Source organism: Lissotriton vulgaris, unplaced genomic scaffold (assembly GCF_964263255.1).
Source record: "Lissotriton vulgaris unplaced genomic scaffold, aLisVul1.2 SCAFFOLD_4766, whole genome shotgun sequence".
NCBI classification, from domain to species: Eukaryota; Metazoa; Chordata; class Amphibia; order Caudata; family Salamandridae; genus Lissotriton; species Lissotriton vulgaris.
The window spans coordinates 93,639-117,324 of NW_028243891.1; the positions used below are offsets into that span (position 1 = coordinate 93,639).

Genomic DNA, 23,686 nt, shown 5'->3' on the forward strand with positions numbered 1-23,686 from the left:
ACTAGGTGGAGTGTTAAGTTTTAACAGGGTGTAAAGTTGAAACCACACAATTTAAGTAAAAGGTGTAGTTTATTAAAAGAACACAGGAGCAAGGTAGGGAACAGCCTACACAGGACTTCTTCATCAGCAACTACCCTAGTTGCTAGGCAGGGGAAACCAAGATACAGTGGAATACATACAGACACATTCTGAAAGAATTAAAGGGCAACATAACACATCTTCCCCTTTTACAAAATGAGGTAAGAGAAAACAAAACAAGTTAGAGAGATAAGACGTTCAGCAAACAAAATCTTCTAGCCACTTGGGTTTAGAACAAATGCGTTTCCGGTTTACCAATGCATCACTGCTACATGGAAGTTCATTGACAGAAGTTGAATTGACGTCATGATTCTGTGGAATAGAAACAGGAGTAGCAGGAACACTAGAGGACGGAACAGACCCATCAGAATTGGAAAAAGGGTCAACTACATTTGCACTAGAAGGAACATTACATGCATTGGGGGAGGAAGGGTTAGGATTGGAGGAAAGATTTTCAGAAACACTAAAACCACCATGATCCCCACAAGGAGTGGAATTAAGAGTGGAAGTACATGGCAGGTCAGGAGAAATAAAGTAGTCATTAGTTAGACAATTTTTTCCTCTGTAGATGGCAATTCTTTTAAGATTCCACACTTTACCATCGCTGAGAAGGACGGCATTTCGGAGTATCTTTTTGACCAAAAGAGGTTCAGAAAATTGGGAATCTCCCTTACGGACTTTCCAGGGTTTTTTAACTTTAACCCACATGCCAACATGAACTTCTGCAGTGCTAGAGCAACATTTCTTATCAAAGTTTCTCTTATACTCTAGGTGCTTATCAATAACATCAGTTCTAACTTTATTCATGCAAATGTCTAAGCAAGATTTTTTATGTAACCATTTGGGATTGCATTTAGTTCTGGCAACACGACCTCTCATGATTTCAAAGGGAGACATTTTTAAAGCATCATGAATATTGGTCAGCTTTGAAGGCTGAAGTTTCCCAATCCTCACCATTTTGTACAGCAATTTGTATGGCATTTTTCAAAACTCTGTTGAACCTCTCGCAAAGTCCATTACCGCTAGGGTTGTAAAGGGAGGTAGTCTTATGTACAATACCCACACGTTCAAAATAGGATTTAGTTAATTTGGACGTGAACTGAACACCATTATCACTGATAACTTGGTTGGGCAACCCTTCTTCAATGAAAACTCTGTCAATAAAATTCAAAACAGAAGAAGAATCAACCTTGTCCACAATGGTGATATTAGGCCATCTGGAAAATACATCAATTATAGAAATAATAAATTTATGATCGTCTCCAATTGGTCCCATAATGTCTATGGCAACAGTATGCCAAGGACCCTCTGGAACTAAGGGTTCACACATGTCAGGTTTGAGTGTGTTGAGAACTTTATCAGAATTAGCACAAGTGACACATTCACGAACAATTCTTTCAGTAAGGACATCAATACCAGGCCACCAATACCATTGTTTAACATTCTGTTTGGTTTTAACAATACCACAATGATCTTTGTGACACAGATCAATGATACCCTTCCTTAAAGAAGAAGGTGGAATGGCTTTTTCACCTCTAAAAATTGTATCATCACAAACAGTCAGCTCATTTCTAACCTCCCAATAGGGTTTAAGATCAGAAGACAAATCTTTCTTATCTGTCCAACCCTCGCGAATGGAGGTGATGATAGAAATTAAGATACTATCTTTGAGATAATCATCCTTCCACAATTTTTTGTCTATACAAAAAGGATTGCTATCAAGAATATAAGCAATGTGAAGGGAATCCCACTCATTCACCTCACATTCTTTTAAATCAGTAGGCATTCGGGAGAGAAAGTCAGCAATAACGTTGCTTTTACCAGGTAGATATTCAATTTTAACAATAAAATCCTGTAGCCGCATGGACATTCTAGCAATTCTAGCAGTGGCATTGTAAAGACCTTCAGTAGAAAGGAGTTTAGTGAGAGGTTTATGGTCAGATCGCACAACACACTCTCTTCCCCATACAAAACTGCGAAAGTGCTCAAAAGCCCATACTACAGCTAAGGTTTCCTTCTCAATGACTGAGAATTTGCTCTCCGGAACAGAAAGTGCTCTTGACGCAAAAGCCACAATGCGTTCTTTACCAGAGCTGTCAATTTGAGATAAAACACCTCCCAAGCCTTTATTACTAGCATCAACTGTGACTACCGAACTTAGGTCTAAATCAAAAGGACATTATTAATGCTCCTGTGTTGAGAATAAAGTTCATTACCTAAATACCGAACAAATTTAGAATTCCAAACATTTTCATTGATGATGGAATATGGGGAACCAGAGTCAGCATATATGTCTATGGGAACTCCACCAATAAGCATGTTACAAATAGGTTTCTTGAGGACATTCCTTTTCCCTGAGTCATTAACGTTAAAAATGTAAACTTTCTCAAGAGGTTTAGGTATGCAGATTTCATTCATAGAACAAGGTGTGATACTCTTTACACAGTCATCATCAACATAACAGTGCATAACCTTATTACTCAAAACTTCTTCATCATCAGACGATGAATCATAAACAATTTTAACTTTTTTGCTTTTTAGTCTATTGCACGCTCTTGAATAATGACCAATTAAATTGCAATTAGAGCACTTTTCCTTCAATGCTGGACAAAGCTTGTAATTGGCTAAGTGTGAACTGCTACCACAACGAAAGCATTTTAAATTATCACTCTTTTTAAATTCAGTAGGTTTGTTTTTATATTGAAGCTTTTGCTTATAGTTGGATTTTCCTTGAACCTTTGCAACAGTTTGGTCACTGGTAATTTTAGCATCAGAAATGGCTTTTTCTTCATTTTTAATAGCTTTAGCACTTCGACCGGAAAGTTCTGCTTTTCTGACAATAGCCAATATATCTTTGAGATCAGAATCTCCATTTATCCATAATCTGTCTTGAATGGACGGATCCGAAGCATGCATAACTACTTGGTCTCTAATAAATTGCTCTTGAAGGTGATCGAATTTGCAATCTTCAGCTATCTTTTTAAGTTCAGCAATATAAACGTCAATGTTTTCTCCAGGTCTTTGTTTCCTGTGAAAAAACTTGTAACGGGTAATACCTATACAAACTTTAGGCGAAAAATGACTGTCAAAGTCTTTTAGAATATCGTCAAAAACATTAGAATCACCACTTCCACCACTTTTGGGCATTTCTTCATAAACCTTAAGACCACCAGCACCTAATGAGTGTAAAAATAGTTTTTTCTTTCTTTCTGGTTTCATTTTACCATCCTCATCAATAGTGTCAATAAAGTTCATAAAATATGCTTTCCATTGAAGCCATTTCATACAAGGTTCTAAACCAGTAGGCCAAAAGGGTTGTGGAGATTGAATAGTAAAATTCTGGGAAGTCATTTTGAACAAAGAGAATAATAAAGAATAATAAAAATCTTACTTGAAGACTTAAGTTGGTAGAAGAATCCTTTGAATGTGCACTTAAAACGAAGAATATGAAAAGAAAAGAATTAATAACTCACTCTTAATGTATTTGGCAATTAAAGATAAGTCTTTTAACAGTTGAGCGTAATGTGCTGAAAACGCTCTGAAAACGCGCTTTCAAACGCGTGCAGAAAGGTAAAATAAAACGTGTGAAATTTGCTTTGAAACGCGTTTCCAAACGCGTAGGGAAAACGTGTTACCATGGAGATGAACTCTCTGATCGACGCTCTGGGTTGTCAAGGAGATGATCCCTGACGCAGATCTTGACGCTCGTCAATGCGTGGAGACGTACGAGCTGACGTCACACAATAACACAGGAGCGAAGAGCGAGAATGGAACGAGCTGCTGCGTGCTGAAGCGCATGAAGGTAACGATCGTTTTGAAGGTTTCAAAAGACGCATTCAATGTTAACAAGGTTTTGAGATATCCAAGGTTAATAGGAAGTCACATAAACGTAAAGTAGCACAAAATGGAATGATTTATGGCCGATAAGAGGAGAGCGGAGTAAACAATGAAGGGTTACTCACAAAGTTCCTCGAAGTTGAATTCAGGAAATGTTCATCCAGGTTATAAAACGGTGAAACTCGACTAGAAGTAGGTCGAAGTTGAACGTTTGAAGATAGATGTTTATAAGATGAATTTTCTTGAAGTTTTCCAAGATGAATTTCCTTGAAGTTTCTCTCTTTTTTTAAAAAAAAAAAATAAGAAGAAAAATTGTAGAAAGAAATGGGTTCTTCAGATTCCTGGTGTTCTTGGAAGCCAAGTCGCCAAAATTGTAAAGTTGAAACCACACAATTTAAGTAAAAGGTGTAGTTTATTAAAAGAACACAGGAGCAAGGTAGGGAACAGCCTACACAGGACTTCTTCATCAGCAACTACCCTAGTTGCTAGGCAGGGGAAACCAAGATACAGTGGAATACATACAGACACATTCTGAAAGAATTAAAGGGCAACATAACACAGGGTGAGCCCACAAAAAACTGCTACCTAGACCTGGGTCAAAATATCAGTACGTTTGGAGAAGGGTCAAGGTAGTCCCTATGGCATTATATTTACATGAATGATTCACCAAAGGAAGATTGTTTTTAAATTCATCAAGTCAACATATTTAATTACAAAATATAGAAAAAGGTTACACATTGCTCTTGTGATTCAGAGCATCCATATTGATCCATATATCACTTTTAGAACATCAATTTATTATACAAAATGGAACATTCGTTCAATACTCTTGTTAATCAAAGCATTAATACAGATCCATGAAACTACTTTTGATACATTCTTTGTGATATTTACAGTGCTCTCAGTGAAAAGAGAAAGGAAGGTATTAGGGGGAAATGGGAGTGATAAGGTAGGTGGGGCACTGGGTAAAAGTGATGTGACATGAACACGTTCTCATGTTATATACAGTTGAACCTTTACAGCCTAAATTAGGTCCATAGTTCCCTATAATCATAACACACAGGTCACGATAAATCAATATCTTCTGTTCCTATGGTTTGAGGGTGTATGGTAGTCTACGTTTCGACCCCAAGACGTGAAGGGTTATTAGTTCCTCATTGTGGGGTCTTCATCAGTACAACAGTTTGTGTGGAGCACCTAAAAAAATAATGAATTGCGTTCAGTGTGCGTAGTATCATATGGTGAATCGGGCAGTAGGTATGCGAAAATGGTACTTACTATAGAAACGGCTGTGAATGGCCGTCCGGGGTGTGCAGCAAAGATGCTCCTAAAATATCTGCAATGAAATTTAATCATGTATTACATGATGGGACAGTTACTGTCCTGTAAGTAAAATTATAGTGAAGTGGGGGAACATACTAGGATGGGCAACGATGGTAAGGACTAATAACTTTCCAATTGGTCAAGGTGTCCTCAATCTTGGTAGTATGGTAACTTTACGGTGTCAGCAGATCTTCCGTGGTGGGTTGCTAAATAGTCAACCCAATTGCAGTCTAAACAAACGGAAAGGGTGTGAGAGTGGAAAAATTAATTAAAACCGTATCCCCTTCAAATTCTAATGGAACACTGGGCGCTACATGTAGTCACATTACCAAATGTGTGTATCTATTCTTGCTCCTTCTTACTGCCTATTGGAGCGGGAACGGGATGTTCGTCCCTTGTTGGCGCGGCATGTTGTAAGCCGAAAATCTACAAAAAGCTATCCTGACATCAGCGTGTATTTGGAAAATGCGTGTAATGATAAGAAACTCTACAAAAGGCTAGCATGACATTGGCGTGTATGAATTGGAAAAACGTGTGTCATAAAATGGTGCACGTATCGGTACACCATTTCAACAAAGACTCATCAAGGATAAAGTCAGGTGCTGCTAAATGGCTAACAGCGTCTATTTCTCAAAAGACAATGTACATTTACAAAAAAGGCGTGCTGTTGTGTTCAGTCTCGTGTTCTCTTGAGTATGGTTGTCTAGTATTTTCCTGGGATCTTCCAATTTCAGTGGGCTAGAATGGCAGTAGCAGTTCTGAATCGGTGCAGAACTGGAATGGTGAATGTGATGAGGGTGTGATCGGTTCAGGCGATGGGCATGTGTTTGTTGACTGAGATGTTGTTGAAAGTGGTTCAAATTGGGTCCAGGAGATGACTGGTGGAGTGTGTGGGTCTTCTCACATGTCTGGTGAGGCTGAGGTTACCTAGGTCTTCGAGGAGTGGGGCCATGTTTGGGTCAGCATGGTCTTATAGGTGAGTGTTCAGCTCTCCGAGAAGGCTGAAGGAGCGAGAGCTTTGTTTTATGTCTTCTTGCATTTTCTAAGATTGTTTGCTTTTTCCAGATGTTGCGTTTCTCTAGGTTGTTTTTGTAAGCGATGTATGAGTTTTGTGTAATACATATTGGGAACGGAGGCATCTCAAGGTGTCTGAGTAAGTTTGCATTGTGAGATTTCTAGTTTTTTGCCCTGAGCTGCACTATCAGGGCAGCACTTTCTGCTGTTCAAAATCGCTACTTTTCAACCATTCCTAAAAAAAATCAGAAATTGACCTGCCACAATTGAGAATATTGGAGTTGAGGCTGAAGATAGTGCGAGTTGCTCACAGTGCTCGCCAGTGGGTCATAAAGGTCATAAGTGTGCGAAGGAAATGCAGAGCTGTCAAAATCTGAACAGCACCAAAGGAAGCGAGAATGCATTGCTTACAGATCAGTGGGGGAGTTGTGTGTGGGAATGTTGGATTGGAGAAGACAACATAAAGTACGCGCTGAAGGATAAAGTGAGAAGACTGCGCTGACAAGAAAAGAGGAGTATGAAATATGCAGATTAATGATCATCCATTTACAAAGTACTTAATCTGATCCATTAATTTGGTTCATGGAAGCAGTTCGAACTTCTCCGAGCTCTTTTCCCTTAGTCCATCTCGACTCAGTCCCCTAGCTTACCTCGAATATATGAAGTACATCAAGAGAGGTTGGAGATGGTTTGTGTTTAAAGGCAGATACTGTGGAAGTGGCCGACGACCAAATGCATTCTTCCATCAACCACTCTGAATCCCCAGTTCTCACAGGAAGGTGCATAGAAATCTGTGAATTTGTCTCTTTTGTCGTTGTTGTGCCCATGTCTCAGTTTTGGCTCATTTTGAACCTATTGGGTGGGCATTGACTGCCATGCATTAACCTTGGTTTCCTCTCTTGCTTCAGTCTGGTTGACCACGCAGAACCATAGCACGCTGGTGACGGAACGGAGTGCTGTGCCCTTCCTGCCCGTAAATCCAGAGTACTCCGCTACGCGCAATCAGGTAAGACAGTGTCATATCAGTTGGCACTCTCTGCCATGCTGTCCCAGATTGTAACTACTCTTTTGCATTGCTGTGCCTTATCTGTTATAAATATCCTAGTGTGATAGCTTGCACAATATATTGTAGTCTCAACTTTAATGTTTCAATATATTCCTACATTGTGTAGGGTGTATTTTATTTCACGAGCAGCGTTGCATTAGTGTTTTATGTTATATTATGGTATATATCACATTGTCCCGTTATCACATATCCACTTGGCACTGTCATTGCCTTTCAAACCTTGATATAGTCTAAAGTCGCCTGCTTCAAACTCCTGCGTATTGTTTTTACCTTTGTGTCCTACAAACACCCTTCTTCTTTTTATTTGTTATTTAGCATGCATTTTGTCTACCATTCTTTCAAGCGATTTACTTAAATCCTTTGTACTGCTGGTTTTTGCTTCTACATGCTTTAGAAATCTTAGTGTGCATGTACACACTCCTTTAGAGATTGCGTGCAGGTTTCCGTCGCCTCATCAGTTTATCCTGATCTCATTCAGTCTGCCTGATTCAAAGCACTAGAAACCCAGTGGATCACCCTAGCGCTGCCATGGCATCACTGTGGTGAATTATTAATAAAGAACAGTTGGCCAGGTCAATACTAACTGGAAAAATTATGAGCCTTACATGAAAACCAGCGTCGATCAGAAAGACACAGTGGTGAATAGTCTCAAAACTTTCCTTAATGCGCTTGACCTCACCCAAATATGCGATAGACCAACACACGACAAAGGCTCGATACTTGATCTCATCATTGCCAAAGAGAATTCCACACAACTGGAGACGATTCTACCCTGCGACTGGTCAGACCACCACATTATCACCTTCTTCATCAATGAAAAAGTTAAACCTAACCCGGCTCAACCAATCAAATCCAAAACATGGAAAAGGGACATGAAGAATCTCAACCCCTCTACTATGCCTCCCCACATCGGCAATCTCCTCCTTCCCCCTTCAGGTGCCTCGGATGTTCAATCACTGACTGACCACTACCTTGAATCTATGAACACATTAGTCAATGAAGTCGCTCCACTGCAACTGAAGAGAGTCTCCACCAAAACTTCTAACCCCTGGTATGACGACAGACTCAATGACGACAGGCGTTCGATGCGAATGGCAGAGCGCACCTGGAGAGCGGACCCCTCAGCACTGCACCTCAAAAGGCTTAAAAATAAGAGAAATGCCTACTTCAGGAAAATAAAGCGCACAAAGTTGGACTTCTTCAGCCGCCAGTTGGACCAAGCAAAAAACAGGCCAAGAAAACTGTTCGAACTAATCAAGACCCAAACAAAGGCACAACCCTTACAATCAAATAGCACAACAAGCGACACCCCTCACTGTGAAGACTTCTCTGCTTTCTTTAAGCTAAAGACTGACAACATAAGAAATGACCTCATCATGGATGTAAGCCGATTCCCCAACCACACAAGAATGGCTAACACTCAACCTAAAAACATGGCATCCTGGCGATACTTCGATACCTACTCGGAAGAAACAATACACAAACTGCTCTGCACCTTGAAGCCCTCTAATCACCTCACAGACCCTCTACCTGCTAATGCTGTAAAAGACTTTATCCCCTTGCTCCTCCCTCTCTGGACCAAAATCATCAACTGCTCCCTGCAACAAGGCCTCATTCTAGACTCCCTCAAGGTGGGGCAAGTCACGCCTATACTCAAGAAACCTACAGCTGATCCGTCTGACCTAAACAACTACCGGCCCATCACCAATATCCCCACCCTGGCCAAACTGCTGGAGAAATGTGTCCAACTCCAACTAACAAGACACATTGACCAATTTGACCTCCTCAACTCTCATCAATCAGGCTTCCGAGCGAAACATAGCACGGAAACAGCTATGACACACATAATTGATGACGCCCTCCAAATTCTTGATCGCAATGAGTCCTGCCTCCTCATCCTTCTTGACCTGTCGTCAGCTTTTGACACGGTCAAACATGAGAACTTGCTGGAGCTGCTAAGCACTAGAATGGGTCTATCGGGAACGGTTCTCAAATGGTTTTCGTCCTTCCTTCACAACCGGTCTCAGAAGTTCAAGATCGACAATGTGCTATCTTCACCTGTGCCTGCCGATCTAGGTGTTCCACAAGGATCCTCCCTCTCCCCCACATTGTTCAACCTCGTCATGGAACCGCTCGCCACCTTGCTCCAAGCTTCTAATGTCCAATTCCATATGTACGCCGACGACACACAACTGTACCTAAAGCTTCAATCTCCGGAAGATATCAAACATCTGAATTCCACGCTTATAAACACTCAATCTTGGCTAGCCGATAATCACCTCAAACTAAATGCTCTGAAAACTGAGTTCCTTCTCATCTCACCCTCGGCGAAAATTTCCACCACCCAAACATGGCTCAACAACCTAACAGCACTCAATGTCCAACCCACCATCGTGGACTCAGCGAAATCCCTAGGCATCACACTAGACGCCAAGCTCAACATGCAGCAGCACGTCAGCAAAGCCACAAAAGCAGCTAATTTCCAAATCAACACACTGAGGAAAATTAAACCCTTCCTCCCTACTGAAGACTTCCAAACTGCTGTACAAGCGTTAGTCATCCCTCGAATAGACTACGGAATTGTGGCCCTCAGCGGACTCCCGCTATCCACAACAGCACCCTTAAGAGCCTCCCTGAACGCTGCCGCAAGACTCATTACTGGCTCAAGAAAACATTTGCATATTTCCCCAGACTTAAAGTCCCTAAAATGGCTGCCTTTTGAAGCCAGAATACAACTAAAAATTGCAGTTATGACACACGCGGCCGTGCACCACAATGCACCTAACTACCTCGCTCAAAAGCTGTCTATATCAGGAGGCTCGAGATCCAATAGAAGCTCAAAAAATCTACTCCTGAAACCCCGTAGATTCCGGAAAGAGAAAACTTATAAGCGCTCCTTCTCAGGAATGGCACCCAGGATCTGGAATGCGCTCCCTCCTGAAACCAGGCGTATCTCCTCCACTGCACTCTTCAAGAAAGAGGTGAAAACCATCCTTCTGGCCAAGATCTCCTGAACCTTATAGGTGCTGGATCAGAGACTCTGCATTGCCTTGTGTCAATACTCACCTTGTCCTTTGGCACTATACCTCTACTTGTTGGAGACACTACTACGCTACTTTCTTACTATATATGATACACGTTGGGTCACTGATTCACCCTCCCGGGTGCCCCCACTCAGTGCTCTCTCTATACTATAACACTGGTATAAGCCTTCCACACACCCAAAGTGTACCTGAACACCTCTGTAGTGGGATCAATGACTTGTGCCGTCTTATACTACCTGTTTACCTAACTGTATATTGATATGTTACCTGACTGTATATTTTTTATGTATGTTATTATTTTCCTTTCATGTTAGTGACTACTACATTGCTCCCATTACCCCTGTTCATTCCTACTGCCCCTACCATGTCACTGTGAAGCGCTCTGATATCTGTAAGGATCTTGTTCGCGCTATATAAAACTTTGAATAAATAAATAAATAAATAAAATAAAATACTAGTACTGCAGAGTGCCATGATGACTGGCTGTATAGTACTGCACCCTTAAGGGTTTGGACCCTTGGAATGAGAATTAGCTGCCGAAATCCGTGTTTGCACAACAAATTCTACAAGTTTCATCCATGCCAGAGAATTTTACTTGAATACATTCCATTACCTTCCCACTGGCAATACTTGTTTGGGGAAAATCCTGACGTTTTTTCTTACAATTTGTAATCTTGATTCAACGGCGTACTGAGGTGTGAGGTGCAGTGGCGTAGCTAGAGCTTCTGGCACCCGGGGCTATCGCTCAGATTGCCGCCCATGGCAGGCAGCGGGGGTGGGGGGATGCTGGTTAAAAAGATCGGCAAGCACTTGAAAAAGGTCCAAGAGACATGTGGTATAACCGCTAATAGGTACCTCGATCATGCAAGTTAGATGCACATACATGACACGGGCCAAGGCTACACAGTTGAATACACCGGCAGTACAAAGATATACAATTGATGGACGGAATGCAGAACAAATCAAAACATTCACCCCCAGTCCATGGATCTGAGTTAAATCCATCATTCTTTTTCTCACCATACCACCAGAGGTTCAGACTTGGTCATATGCAAATCAAGAACGATTTACTCTTACTTTGTGCCATAACTTACCTCCCACTGTGGTGGTGTTGCTGGTGGGCGGAGGGGACCGCAACACTTTCTCTGACTTACGCCGCTCGAGTGCTGTTTTTGCCATCAGACTCCATCCGGACTGCATTTCCCGGCGTTCCCTGTGTTGCGCATCTTGCCAGCATCACCGGGAAAGCGCCTGGAGGCGGTTTACAACCGCATAAGGGCTCCCGCAGCCCGGGCCAAGGGCAGGCCCGTCCGCGCTCCTCAGCGGCAGGTAGAGGCTGGGCTGGGCCATCCCTCTAACACCTCTATTGGAACCCAAGTAAGCAGTTGCAATTGACTTAGGACATAAGGGGGGCTCTTCTCCCACTTGGCAGGGAGTGACTTGTTAACGGATTGAGTTGTTATTAATGCTAGCTACTTATCTTGCAAATTGACAAATTCTATTTATGAGGTTATGAGCAAAGCACTACGTAGGGGGAGGCAGGGTCAGGTGTGGTGGGGACACTAGATGCCTTTCTCTTACGGGCAGAATCCGTGTTAATACACGAAATTGAGCTAACAGAACGGAGGCTGTCATTAGATCCATCACATCCATTTGTAGGGCACGTTCCAGTGCCAGAGTCTCCAGCTCGTATAGCCATGAGCCCAAGCTCCTATAGCCATGAGCTCCCAAACCTCGCCTGGGACGGTAGCTAGCTCAAAGTTGGGTACCTCCCATTCTTGTCAAGTGGTAAACACCCCCTGTCGGACCCCCCTCCTCTCCTTCCAACATGCGCACCAGGCAGCGAAAGTTGCAAGCTCCCAAAAGAAATGATCAAACAAAGAAAAGGAAAGTGCGCAGTGCCCCTAAAGCTAGCCATCAGGTTTCAAAGCAGGCAAAGAGTAGGAATGTAGTTTCTGGGTAGAGAGGGTCCAAAAGTCCATCCATTGACACCCATAACACAAAGGGGGGGGGGGGGGGGGCGAGGTTAGCTTTGTTCTACCTGCTCCGTCGAAAGGACACCCTGACCCCTTGAGGGCCCAAGAGGAACTCTTAAAACCACTGGAAGAAACCACTGGAAGAAAAGCTTTTAACCCTGATCAATCTTGTTATGTCCAAATTAGAAGCAATTGACCAGAGGCTGAGCTACATTGAGAAACACTTATCTAAAGACCGACTCGATATTCCCGGAAATAGTCAAACTGAAAATTCAGCCATCAGCGAGTCAAGAACCTCGCCTAGATCACCACGAGCTAATAGGGCCCGTCCTTCATCTTCCACTGTAATCCCCCCCCAAACCTTTCTACATTACATGTACAGACTGGAAGGGAGGGGCCAAAGGGCCCAGTAGGGAGACTACAGGGATTGAGAGGGGCCTCGCCGGCAGCTATTTCCCTGCACCTTTCACCCGAGGCGATTCCACACACCATCATACTAGCAAATGTTCTGAAACTCCAACCTAGAGAAAGTGAACATTGGTCCTCACTTAAGAATAAGGCCCTCCACTTTTTGAATACTAAGAGGGCTTAGGAACCATCTCTTTGCAGAGTTCAAGATGGTGAGAACGGTTGCATGGGTAGGACATTCTGACAAAGGTCTGGATGGTGATTGTGTCCCCAAACATGGCTCACTGTATCTTGGATCTGGCAGCCCCCTTTAGGGCTAGCATAGAGGCTATTAGTGTTCCCCCGTTGGGTTACTGTTATGAACCTGGTATGTATCCAAGGGTTCCAAGGGAGAGGACAATCGCTAACTCGTCAGGGTCTAACAAGCGGGCAGCCCTGACCTCCAATAGATTTGAGGTGCTTAGCACGTTGGAGGAAAACGACTGACTACATTTAAAAACTGATTCTAATATCTATGGGGATAGCGCACCCAAGGGCTCAAGAGATATTACAAACATAACGACTAACCGTAGTGAAGGGGTCCCGATACCAATATTAACCAATGCATCTGAGGGCCCAAATAACCGGGAGGATCAAGCAGGGGTGCACCGTGCAAGTAAGGTCACAAAGCACATTGTGTGCTCAGTGCCGGGCAAAATTGCTTCCAACTTAACTCCTAGTGTTAATCGGCTTTATCAAAACAGCAATCCTAGCCCTTGTCCTTGGTTTCATGGAATATTGCCGGGCTAAAAAGTAAACTAACGTCATTAGACTGGCTCTCCTTTATTGACAATAATGATGTCCTAATATTTCAGGAATCGTGGTTTGTGGAGCCGGAGTTTAGACAAGGCTATCTACACTTTTTTAAGCCTGCTATTCCCAGCCAGCGGGGCAGACCAATGGGGAGGCCTAATTACTTGGGTAAGACAGGATGACCGGTAAAAAGTCAAACAGATGGATTCAGAGAGCAGCGGCATTTTAATAATCAAAATCCATACCCCGGAGCTTAAGGACCTCTTTATTTTTAATATCTATGCAAGAGGGAAGCCTGGGGGTAAAGCTTCGGATATTGTTGCCCTGTTAGATTCCTATCTTGATTACTGCAATGAATTGGGAAACATTCTAGTAGCGGGAGACTTCAATTGCTGTTTCGAACCTCTAGGCAGCAATATTGTAGATCTTGCCCTTGAGGAAGACCTTTCTTGGGATATCCCACAGCTATCCCTACCTCCCATTAAAAAGTGGACGTAAGCTGCATTACAACTCAAAGTATTATGTCTGGAACAAGGGTTAAGGGCAGCGAATGGGAGGACGAAATCTGATAAGCAGGGCGCTCCCACATTCAATAGTGGACTGAGAAGTAGTCGCATAGACTATATACTTTTTAGTAAGGAAAATTGGTTTTTCTCAAGGATATGGTCGTTATGGAAAGGGTGGAAAGCGATCACAATCCCCTGTTATTGTCTCTTCACTTGCTAGGAAGTTACTCCCCAGAAGTCAGTTCAGTAGGTACGGAAATACACCTTAGCAACAACATGAGGAGAGTAAAATGGTCGAACTGCCTCAATAAAGAGGATCATTTAGCTGTTATGAGCGAGATTGTCTCCGAGGCTAAAGTTGACCTCCAAAACTGTGTTACTCACCAGAAAATGGAGTCTAAAGTTATCTCAATCCATATCAAACTTTTTAATAAGATGAAGGGCTTTTTTACAACTAAACTACAAAATCCCAAGAATAGGACCAAACCACTGGTTGAAACATGGTATGGGAAATCCTGTATGTACGTCTATAAGGCATTAGCCAGGGCGATAAGAACCAAAAACAGGGATAAGATCAAAAAGGCAAAAAGAGAATGGGATGAGCAGTACTGGATTGAGCTGTACCATGCCAGCAAAGACAGGAACATGGTTGAATTTTGGAATCTGGTCAAACTGGGGCAGGGGAAGCCCAGTGAACCACCATCTAATCATGTAGCACCAGAGTTGTGGGTAACTCATTTCACGACCCAGTTTGCTTCCCCAGTTCAAGACTCTGAGCTGCCCCTTGGTCTCCCTAACATCCCTTTAGACATTTCACCCTTAGACTTCACCAAGCTGGAGGTCGAAAGAGCATTAAACACGGTCCGAGGGGTAGAGAGCCCAGGTTGGACTGTGTACCAGCCGACCTGTTTTTACACGATAAGGAAGTATGGGTGACTTATATTCAGTTCCTGGCTAATGCCATTGCAAAAGGTTCCCCTATACCCGACTCATGGAAGGGTGCTGAGATCATCCCAATTTTTAAAAAGGGGGTTTGTTCAGACCCCGGAAACTATAGGCCCATTAGTCTAATTGATTGTATCCAGAAGCCTGGATCGATGAGTTTGATATTTTGTCTCCTTTACAGGCTGGGTTCCGCTCACATACGAGCACCATCAATCAGGTTTTTAGATTTGTTTTAATTTACTGGCGTGTGGTAATCCTTAGAGGCGGCACGCTTTATGCTGCATTCGTAGACCTTAAGTCAGCATTCGACTTAGTGCTGCGTGCCAAAATATAGAGTGTTTTTGCCGAATAGAGCATGCCCCTTGATTTATTGACTTTTCTAATTAAACTCCAGGATGCGACCTTCGCACAAGTATGCTGGGGAGAGCAAGGGAGAGTAACTGAGAGGTTTTCTATCACTAGAGGGGTTCGTCAAGGGTGTGTACTTGCACCAACACTTTTTTCCCTGTACATCAATAGGGTGATTCAGTATTTTACGTCTCATCCTACTGACGCCCCCACACTTGACGGGAGGAAGATCCCTCTGCTAATGTTTGCAGATGACACCTTGTTGATTTCCAAAACGCAACAAGGTCTCCAGAAGGCTATTGGGAGATTCGAGTTGTTCTGCAAGGACCATGGGCTTATGATTAATGTGAACAAGACAAAGTTCATGGTCTTACATAAGCATAAGTCAGTAAGAGGGAGGGTGCTCATGAACAAAGTCATGCTAGGGCAGACCCAGGTCTTTTCCTATCTCTGCATAACATTAGGCTCTAAATTGGATTGGAAACCTCACACAAATCAGTTGGCTGTTAAACACGCACAATTAGCGGGTGCACTAATAAAGGAACAGAGCCTCTCACTCACAAAACCGATTGCCCCCATGCTTAAAATTTACAATATGAAAATTAGTGCGGTCCTGTATGGGGCCGAACTCTGGGGGTTTTAGTAACCTGGCAGCACTCACGAGCTCCCCAAAAAAGTTTGTGAGGGGAATAACTAGCCTCCCTCCATCTACGCCACTATTGCCCCTCTATTAGGATTTGGGATGCCAACGCATTGAGAATGTGGCACGTTATAGACCTGTGGCCTACTGGAGGAGGCTGTGGGTCACCCCTGAGCTCTCTCAGTATGCTCAGGCTTTTCTTGAGGTTAGAGATGCCGACAGTGCATGCAAAATTTTGTGGATGAATGAGGCTAAGGCAACCTATAACGCAATGGGATTAAAATCTCTGGTAGAATCCCGTAGCTAATATTTTCCCGCCTAGGAAGGCCTTTAAGGAGCTATACTGGAACATGGTCTCCATGAAACGTTTTAGGATTTTAACCAGTCCCTCTTTAACAAGAGATTTCCTGGAGATCAAACATGACCACGCTTATGAAGGGTACTGGGATTTTATTATGCTTTCCTGCGATAGGAAGAGGTACCACCAATTTGGGGTGGGTACCCTCCCAGTTAATTCATTTACCGGCAAATGGCGCGCCAAGGCTATCACCCGATGCCCATTCTGTCTGTTAGAGCCAGAAAGCATAGCACACGTTTTGTTCGTATGCCCAGTGTACAAACATCCGAGGCACACCTGGTTGAAGCCCATTTGCCTTTTGAAGGGCATCAAAACCGGCAAAGAGGTGCTAAGGGTACTAAAAACAGATTGCACAGAACCCATACCCATAGCTATTGCTGTTGCTAAATTTTTACACTGGATGTAGGCAATCCATACACATAAGCTAGGCCTGTTATAAAAGTTTTTTTATTTTTACTAGTGTAAATATTAATCTAGCCATATCAATTCTGTGATACATATTGCACTATGTGGTTGGATTCTCTATGTTTTTAAAGTTTTAGTCTGCTTTTAGACTAAATTATTGTGTACATGGATGGAGTAACCTGTTAATTGATTTTTTGCTGCATTAGACCTGTCTTATGAGAATGAAATGTCCAAATTCATCTATTTTTAATGTATTGTCTTTTATGATATGTGAATCGAAATAAAGACTCTGTTGATTGATTGATTTTCGTATGGCTGGGTTCAAACTGGAATGGCATAGGGAGCAGAAAACGAAGGTTTTAGGCCCAGATCTCTGTACTGGGGTGAATGTATGACATTGTTCTGTATTTTGTCCATCAATTATTCTTTTTGCAATAATAATATATAAGTACAGAGGTATCAAGGTTGACTTGTTTGCAACCTCTAGCATATTTAACCAAAAATATGACCAGAGCACTATATGCGGTGGCAATGTGTTGGTCTGAATAGATGTTATTACACCTTAAACGTATACCTCCTTGGGTGGAGATCGCAGCACATAAAACAGAAAAATAGTAGAGGTAGAGGTCTCCACACATAGGTTTGTGTTTTGTAGTATGAGAGTAGTACTACTGTACTGATTCTAAAGGTTCTACTAAATGCAGTTTCTGAATTATGCTCGAACAGTCTCTGATGTCTTGCCAATTTGCCGCTACGGAGAGAGGCCATATTGGCTTTAGCTGATTTCTCCTTTTATAGTTGCAGTGCTCGCAATCACTAATGGTGTTGGTGATTTATAGCTAAAGTGGAATTCAACGACCGGTAAAAAATCCTGATGAACATGATTGTCTTTTCCTTTGTGAAGGAGTCATGCAGCGGCAAAACCTACATGAATTCAGGATGATCCATGAGTATCTCGTCTCTGCAGGTCATTGGAAATCCTTGGATTTACCTTTCATCTGATTGGCTAGTATATCCCCCTAAAGGGCAAATATTAAATAGTTTCATTCCAGTTCTTCTCCATGTTGAGGTTTTTAAATTTTTTTTTATTCCAAAAGTTTTTATTGGTAGTTTCAAAATAAACAAAAGGAAAAAGATGTTGAATACATACATTGGGTGCATGGAAGCCATAAGTAAATGGTTGAGGTACATGGAATCAAAATAGTGGCCATCATATTGGCAATTGGATGGGAGCAAATATACACAAACAAACAATCAGGAACGTAACATAAGATAGCAAAACATAATGAAGAAAATCATAAAAATGAATATACATTACATGTCAGTGGGAACAGTAGTATCAGTGGATTGGTCCACAGGCTAGTGGAATTTCTGTTGAGAAAGTTTAGTTAATCGGTTAGGTAGAACGAAGAGCATGGGCAGGACTAAGGTGAAGGGAAGGCGACCAGAGTTGGGGGTGGGTGTTGGTCATTCAAGGTGGTTTGTGGGCGCTAAAATAGTTGTCAAGAGCATCCCACAATCGTCGCCGAGGTGGTCGCCATGGTGAGTGTTGAAGTGATATATTGTCAGCACCTCTAAGGTTGATTACCCAATTTAACCAGCAGGCAAAGTAGGATTTACAGGTGTCTTTCCAGTTATTGAGAACAACTTTCACAGCAGCGATGAGGAGTAAATCTAATAAAGCTCTATCATTGTTGTTAAGGGACGTGGCTTTGAGGAAACCAAAGACGAGGTAGGACATTTCCATGGGGGGTGGGGGAGAAAGAGAAGATCTTTTTGAGACTCTCGAAGACTTTATCCCAGTAGGGGATCACGCACTCACAATGGAGTATGAGGTGTTCAAGATCACCGTCAACACTTTTGCAGTTCCAACAGGATGCATCATCTCTGATGTTATGAGCGAAAAGACGTAATGGTGTCCAGAAGGCTTTATGGAGCAGCCAGAATTTTGTCTGGCAAAGAGTAGGATTGGTTTTGTGTTGCATGGTGGATTCGCAGGTTTTGACTCAGTCTATGTCGAATATAGGGAAAGAGGAGTGTGATTCCCAGAATTGTTTGATTTGTTTATTAAGATTGGAGTGTTGTGGGCGTATGAGCATATAAATCCAGGACACCTGGTGGCCTATTCTGTTTAATCTAGAGAAGTAGGACGGGAGAGAGGGAGGGCTAGCAGAGAATTGTGCTTTAGTGATCGCCGCCTTTACCTTCAGGAAGTTGTAAAATTCAATTGGGGCAAGGTTATATTTGGATTGGAGTTCCGTGAAGGAGAGGGGGTATGAATCTTTGTATAGTTGGTGAGGGAAAAAAATACCCTTTTCAATCCATATAACATTATGTAATGGTTTGCCCTTGTACAACACGGAATGGTTATGCCAGATCGATTCCCACCAAGAGTGTCTAATACTGGCATCTAAGAGTTTATCTACTTTTAACAGGGCGGTTTTTGTGTTGTGGAAAATGGATTTCGAGTAAGAGGTTGCGTTCATATTAGCCGATCAAACAGCAGCTGGGGCAGTCTTTACGAAAAGGGCTTTTTCTATTTCTAGCCAAACGGTGCTGTAGTTGGCAGGAGGCGACAGCCAGTAAGAGCCCTGCTTGGCGAGAAAAGCAGTTTGGTACAATTTAAAGTCCGCTAAGTTGACCCATCCAAGAGATTTGTCCAGACGGAGTTTCTTTATGCTAATTCTTGCTCTTTTACCTTTCCATAGAAATTTGGTGAGTAAGGCATCTAGTTTGTGGTGAAAGTCTGGGGATAAAGTAAGGGGCAACATCGTGATGAGGTAATTTACAAGAGGGGAGATCATCATTTTGATGGTCTCGATTTTTCCCCACCAAGTTATGAACCGATGAGACCATCCATCAAGTTGCGATTTAGTTTTCTCTAAGGTGGTTTTTTCGTTGCGCTGGAGGGTTTCAAGAAGGGTAGTACCAAATTCAATTCTGAGATATTTAATTAAACCGGTCTGCCAGGACAGGCCAGAGTTTCGGAGCATGTCTCTGGTACCGTTTATGTTCAAGGGCTTAACCTCAGATTTATCTCGCTTTAATTTGTAGCCGGAGTGGAGGGAATAATTATCAATGGTGGCCATGAGAGCCTCGATGGAGGATTCAGGGTGTTCTGTGTACACCAGGATGTCATCCGCTTATGCGGCAAATTTTATTTGTGATGCACCAAACTCCACGCCCATGATATCGTCATTTCGTTTTATATCCGCGATAAGGTGTTTGAGGGCCAGGAGGGCCAGGAGAAATAAAGCTGGTGAAAGAGGGCTGCCCTGTCTGGTTCCTTGTTCTAAGCAAAATGGATCTGACAGGGAGCCATTTATGACGTTCCTGGCGGACGGGGAGGAGTAAAGCGCCATTACCATATCAATATAAGACTTCCCCAGGATAAAAGATTGCATACACTGTTTTAAAAAGGGCTACGACACCCTATCGAATGCTTTTTCCGCGTCCAAGGTGATGGCAACAGAGGAAGAGGCTGTTATTTTTGCTTTTTCCAGAACATGACAAAGTAATCGCGTGTTATCATTGGACATGCGGTGTTTAAGAAATACCACTTGGGAGTTGCTAATTAGCTTAGGGAGGATTGCATTGAGTCTGTTGGCTAGGGTTTTTGCATATATCTCAGTCTAAATTTAGGAGTGAGGGCGTGAGTTTTTTGTTAAAAGAGGGTCTTTACCTCACTCATTGATTTGGAGACACCACCTGTTACGGAAAAGGACTGGAACAGTTTTAGTAGGACAGGGTTGAGAATACTTTCAAACTCTTTATAGAAGCTGGCCGAGAAGCCATCAGGCCCCAGAGCTTTATTGCACTTAAGGGATTTCATGGAGGAAGAGATTTCCTTGTCCGTGAAGGGGGATCCTAATTTGGAGTTGTCATCGTCAGAAAGTCTAGGGAGGTATAGTGAACTTAGGAAATTGGTGCGTGCCTCCGGGTCGAAAGTCATCTTGTTCTTGTAAAGTCTTCGTAAAAGGACTGGAAAGTGTCTAGGATTTTGTTTTGTTTGGTATGCATGTTGCTGGCGGTGTCCTTTATTGAAGCTATGTTGAACTGTTTTTGTTTATGTTTGAGGTAAGACGCAAGCAATTTCCCTGCTTTGTTACCCTCGCATAGTTTCAGAGCTTTGAACTTATTTATCCATACTCCAGCGTGATTGCTCATAATTGCATTATATTCGTATTTCTTTTTAGTGAGTAGGTCTAAGGTGGAAATGTTGTTTAAATCAACCGAATGTGAGATTTCCAGTGCTTTGATGTCCCTCTCCAGTGTTTCTAGTTCTGCATTCAATTTTTTGTTTGTGCCCGGATGCCTGTAATGACGCCCCTAATTGTGGCTTTAAGTGTATCCCACACCACAGAGATGTCCGAACCTGGTATATCATTCAATGTGATGTAATCACAAATGGCGTTCTCTGTGCGTTTTTTGTTTTCTGGGTTTGAGTGGATGTCATCACTAAAACGCTAGCGTTTCGGGGGTAGGATAGATCGTGAACCTGCTAGTTTAGTATTGATGCAGGAATGGTCTGATACCAGCTTGGAAGCTATGTCCGTTTCTTCTATAAGGTGTGTAAAAGGGCTGGAGATTAATATGTAATCAATTCTGGAGTAAGAATTATGGGGGGCCAAATAGAATGTGTAATCTCTCCTGTCAGGGTGTTGTAGGCGCCAGGAGTCGTGTAAGTTGAACTTGGAACAGAGACGGTTGAGTATATCATGGGATCGTGAGGGGTGATATACGCATTTGGATTGGCGATCTAGAAGGGGGTCTAGAGGAAGATTGAAGTCCCCACCAATTATCAAAAGCTCATCATGGGGAATACCCTCAATGGCTGATGAGACAGATTCCCAGAACTCCGGATCATCAGAATTCGGACCGTATATGTTTACCACGTGGATATGATCTTCATCTCTCAATAGGTGTGTAACCAACAGTCTGCCATCGTTGTCTGGAGTGTGTGAGAGTATGGAAATGTTAGATTTTTTTTAAACTAGGGTGATCACCCCCTTCTTTTTGTGGACGACTGGGGAACAAAGATGTACGAGATCCAATGATGTTTAATGAATTCAGTGTCTTCTTTTGACAGTTTTGTCTCTTGAAGTAGGATGATGTCCCCCTTGGATTTTGCTAAATAATCAAAGACTTTCCTATGTTCTACTGGCTGATTAAGACCCTTGACGTTTAAGAAAACTATATTAAGGCTATCTGCCAATGATTTGGCCTGAGTCACCTAAAGGGAGGATTTTGCAGGGAAAGTGGCCAGCTTATAATGAGTGCTGCTGTGTAAACGCTGAGATCAATGTAGAACGCAGACGACGTCTGTGCTACATGACTGTGGGCCATTAGCTGGAAGGACCGGCCCATGATAAAGAGCCTGTGGTGACCGTAATAGAGACAGCATAATGAATAAGACACGTACGACACTACTGAGATCTGGGCAGCAACAAGCAGAAGAGAAAATAGAAACAATAAAAACAATAAGGAAACAACCAAATTTTCATTGCCCTTGCCCCCCCACACCCCATCCCTACCATCCCTCTCTTCCGACCCCCTCGCCCAAAGAATTCTAACTCCGGAGCTGCGACTGCAGTACCATCTAAAGGCAGCACAGAAAAATACTTAAGGATAATGTCCCAACAGGAGAATCTTACTTACTAGTTGATCTCATTTCAAATGCGTTCTAACTTATGGTGAAACATGTGTGACTCTAGCATAGTGCTAAGCTGTAAGCGCAATTTAAGCACATTTTAGACCACGGAATACAATACAAAAGAGTGGTCATATAGGTGGTCTACGACCGTAATTGAACATGTTGAGCGAGCCAACTATCTAGAACTACAGAACCTTGATATAACTAGCAAACTGCCCCTATAGGGGGCCCATCACAGCCTGGCGTAAACAACTTTACAACGCAGCATGACGCGTAACTAATTTACAACCTATGGTCAACATGTGGCCACCTAGACTATGTGGTAAAAAAGGGGGTGGTAATGGACGCAGCATCTGAACCAATCAAACACTCACACCCAGTCAAAAGATCTGGGTTTAATCCATCACCGTTCTTTAGCCCACTCTGCCACCCCAGTTCAGACATGGCTATATGCAAATCAGTCTGACCCTGTGCCTCATGAGAACAGTCCAGCCCGAACTGCCAAGCCATGCCTTCCCTGGACCGGAAACAAGCTTCCGAGGACCGGTTTCTGGCATTCCAGCCGTCTTCAGCCTGGCTTGCTTGATACAAAAGAGTGGTCATATAGGTGGTCTACGACCGTAATTGAACATGTTGAGCGAGCCAACTATCTAGAACTACAGAACCTTGATATAACTAGCAAACAGCCCCTATAGGGGGCCCATCACAGCCTGGCGTAAACAACTTTACAACGCAGCATGACGCGTAACTAATTTACAACCTATGGTCAACATGCGGCATGTGGCCACCTATACTATGTGGCAACTTCTTGTAGGAACTGGTAACATCTTGTGGCTAAAGAATAATATAATAGGCAATCTGACCCTCAAACCAGAGAAGTATTTGAAGTATTAAAAAACTGAGATACCAGTGTAACCCAAAGGTTCAGCGAAAAAACATCCGATCCGCAGATCAGTACAACCGTTCAGATCAGCAGTTCAGCGGGTAGTGGAGTCATGAGTGTCCGTTTTTCGCTTGTTGGAAGAGCCGCTAGATACGTCCATGGTCTGTGGAGGTGGTTCTTCTATGTGGTGTGCAAGATCTTGAGGGCTCGAGAAGATGTGTGTTCTGCCATTCTCTGTGATTTTAAACTTTAACGGGCCAGCGAAGGAGAACTGAATGTCTTTTGCTTTCAATTTATCTCTTAAAGACAGGAAGCCTTTCCTCGTTTCGACAGTCTCTTTGGAGTAGTCTTGGGTGAAGACTATCCGATGACCTTCCCAGGTGATGTGGTGATTTTTCCTGGCGAATTGC

The 23,686-nt window shown here is 42.8% G+C and overlaps 1 protein-coding gene across 1 annotated transcript in view; it reads left to right on the forward strand.

Moving 5' to 3' along the window:
• LOC147668212 (ARF GTPase-activating protein GIT1-like) overlaps window positions 1-23,686 on the forward strand; it is a gene marked incomplete at both ends in the record, with an annotated part of 136,171 nt that overhangs the window by 86,275 nt on the left and 26,210 nt on the right. The window contains one exon of the mRNA XM_086948700.1: window positions 7,161-7,258. Coding sequence (XP_086804826.1) covers window positions 7,161-7,258 — 98 coding nt within the window. The remainder of the gene's footprint in view (window positions 1-7,160; window positions 7,259-23,686) is intronic.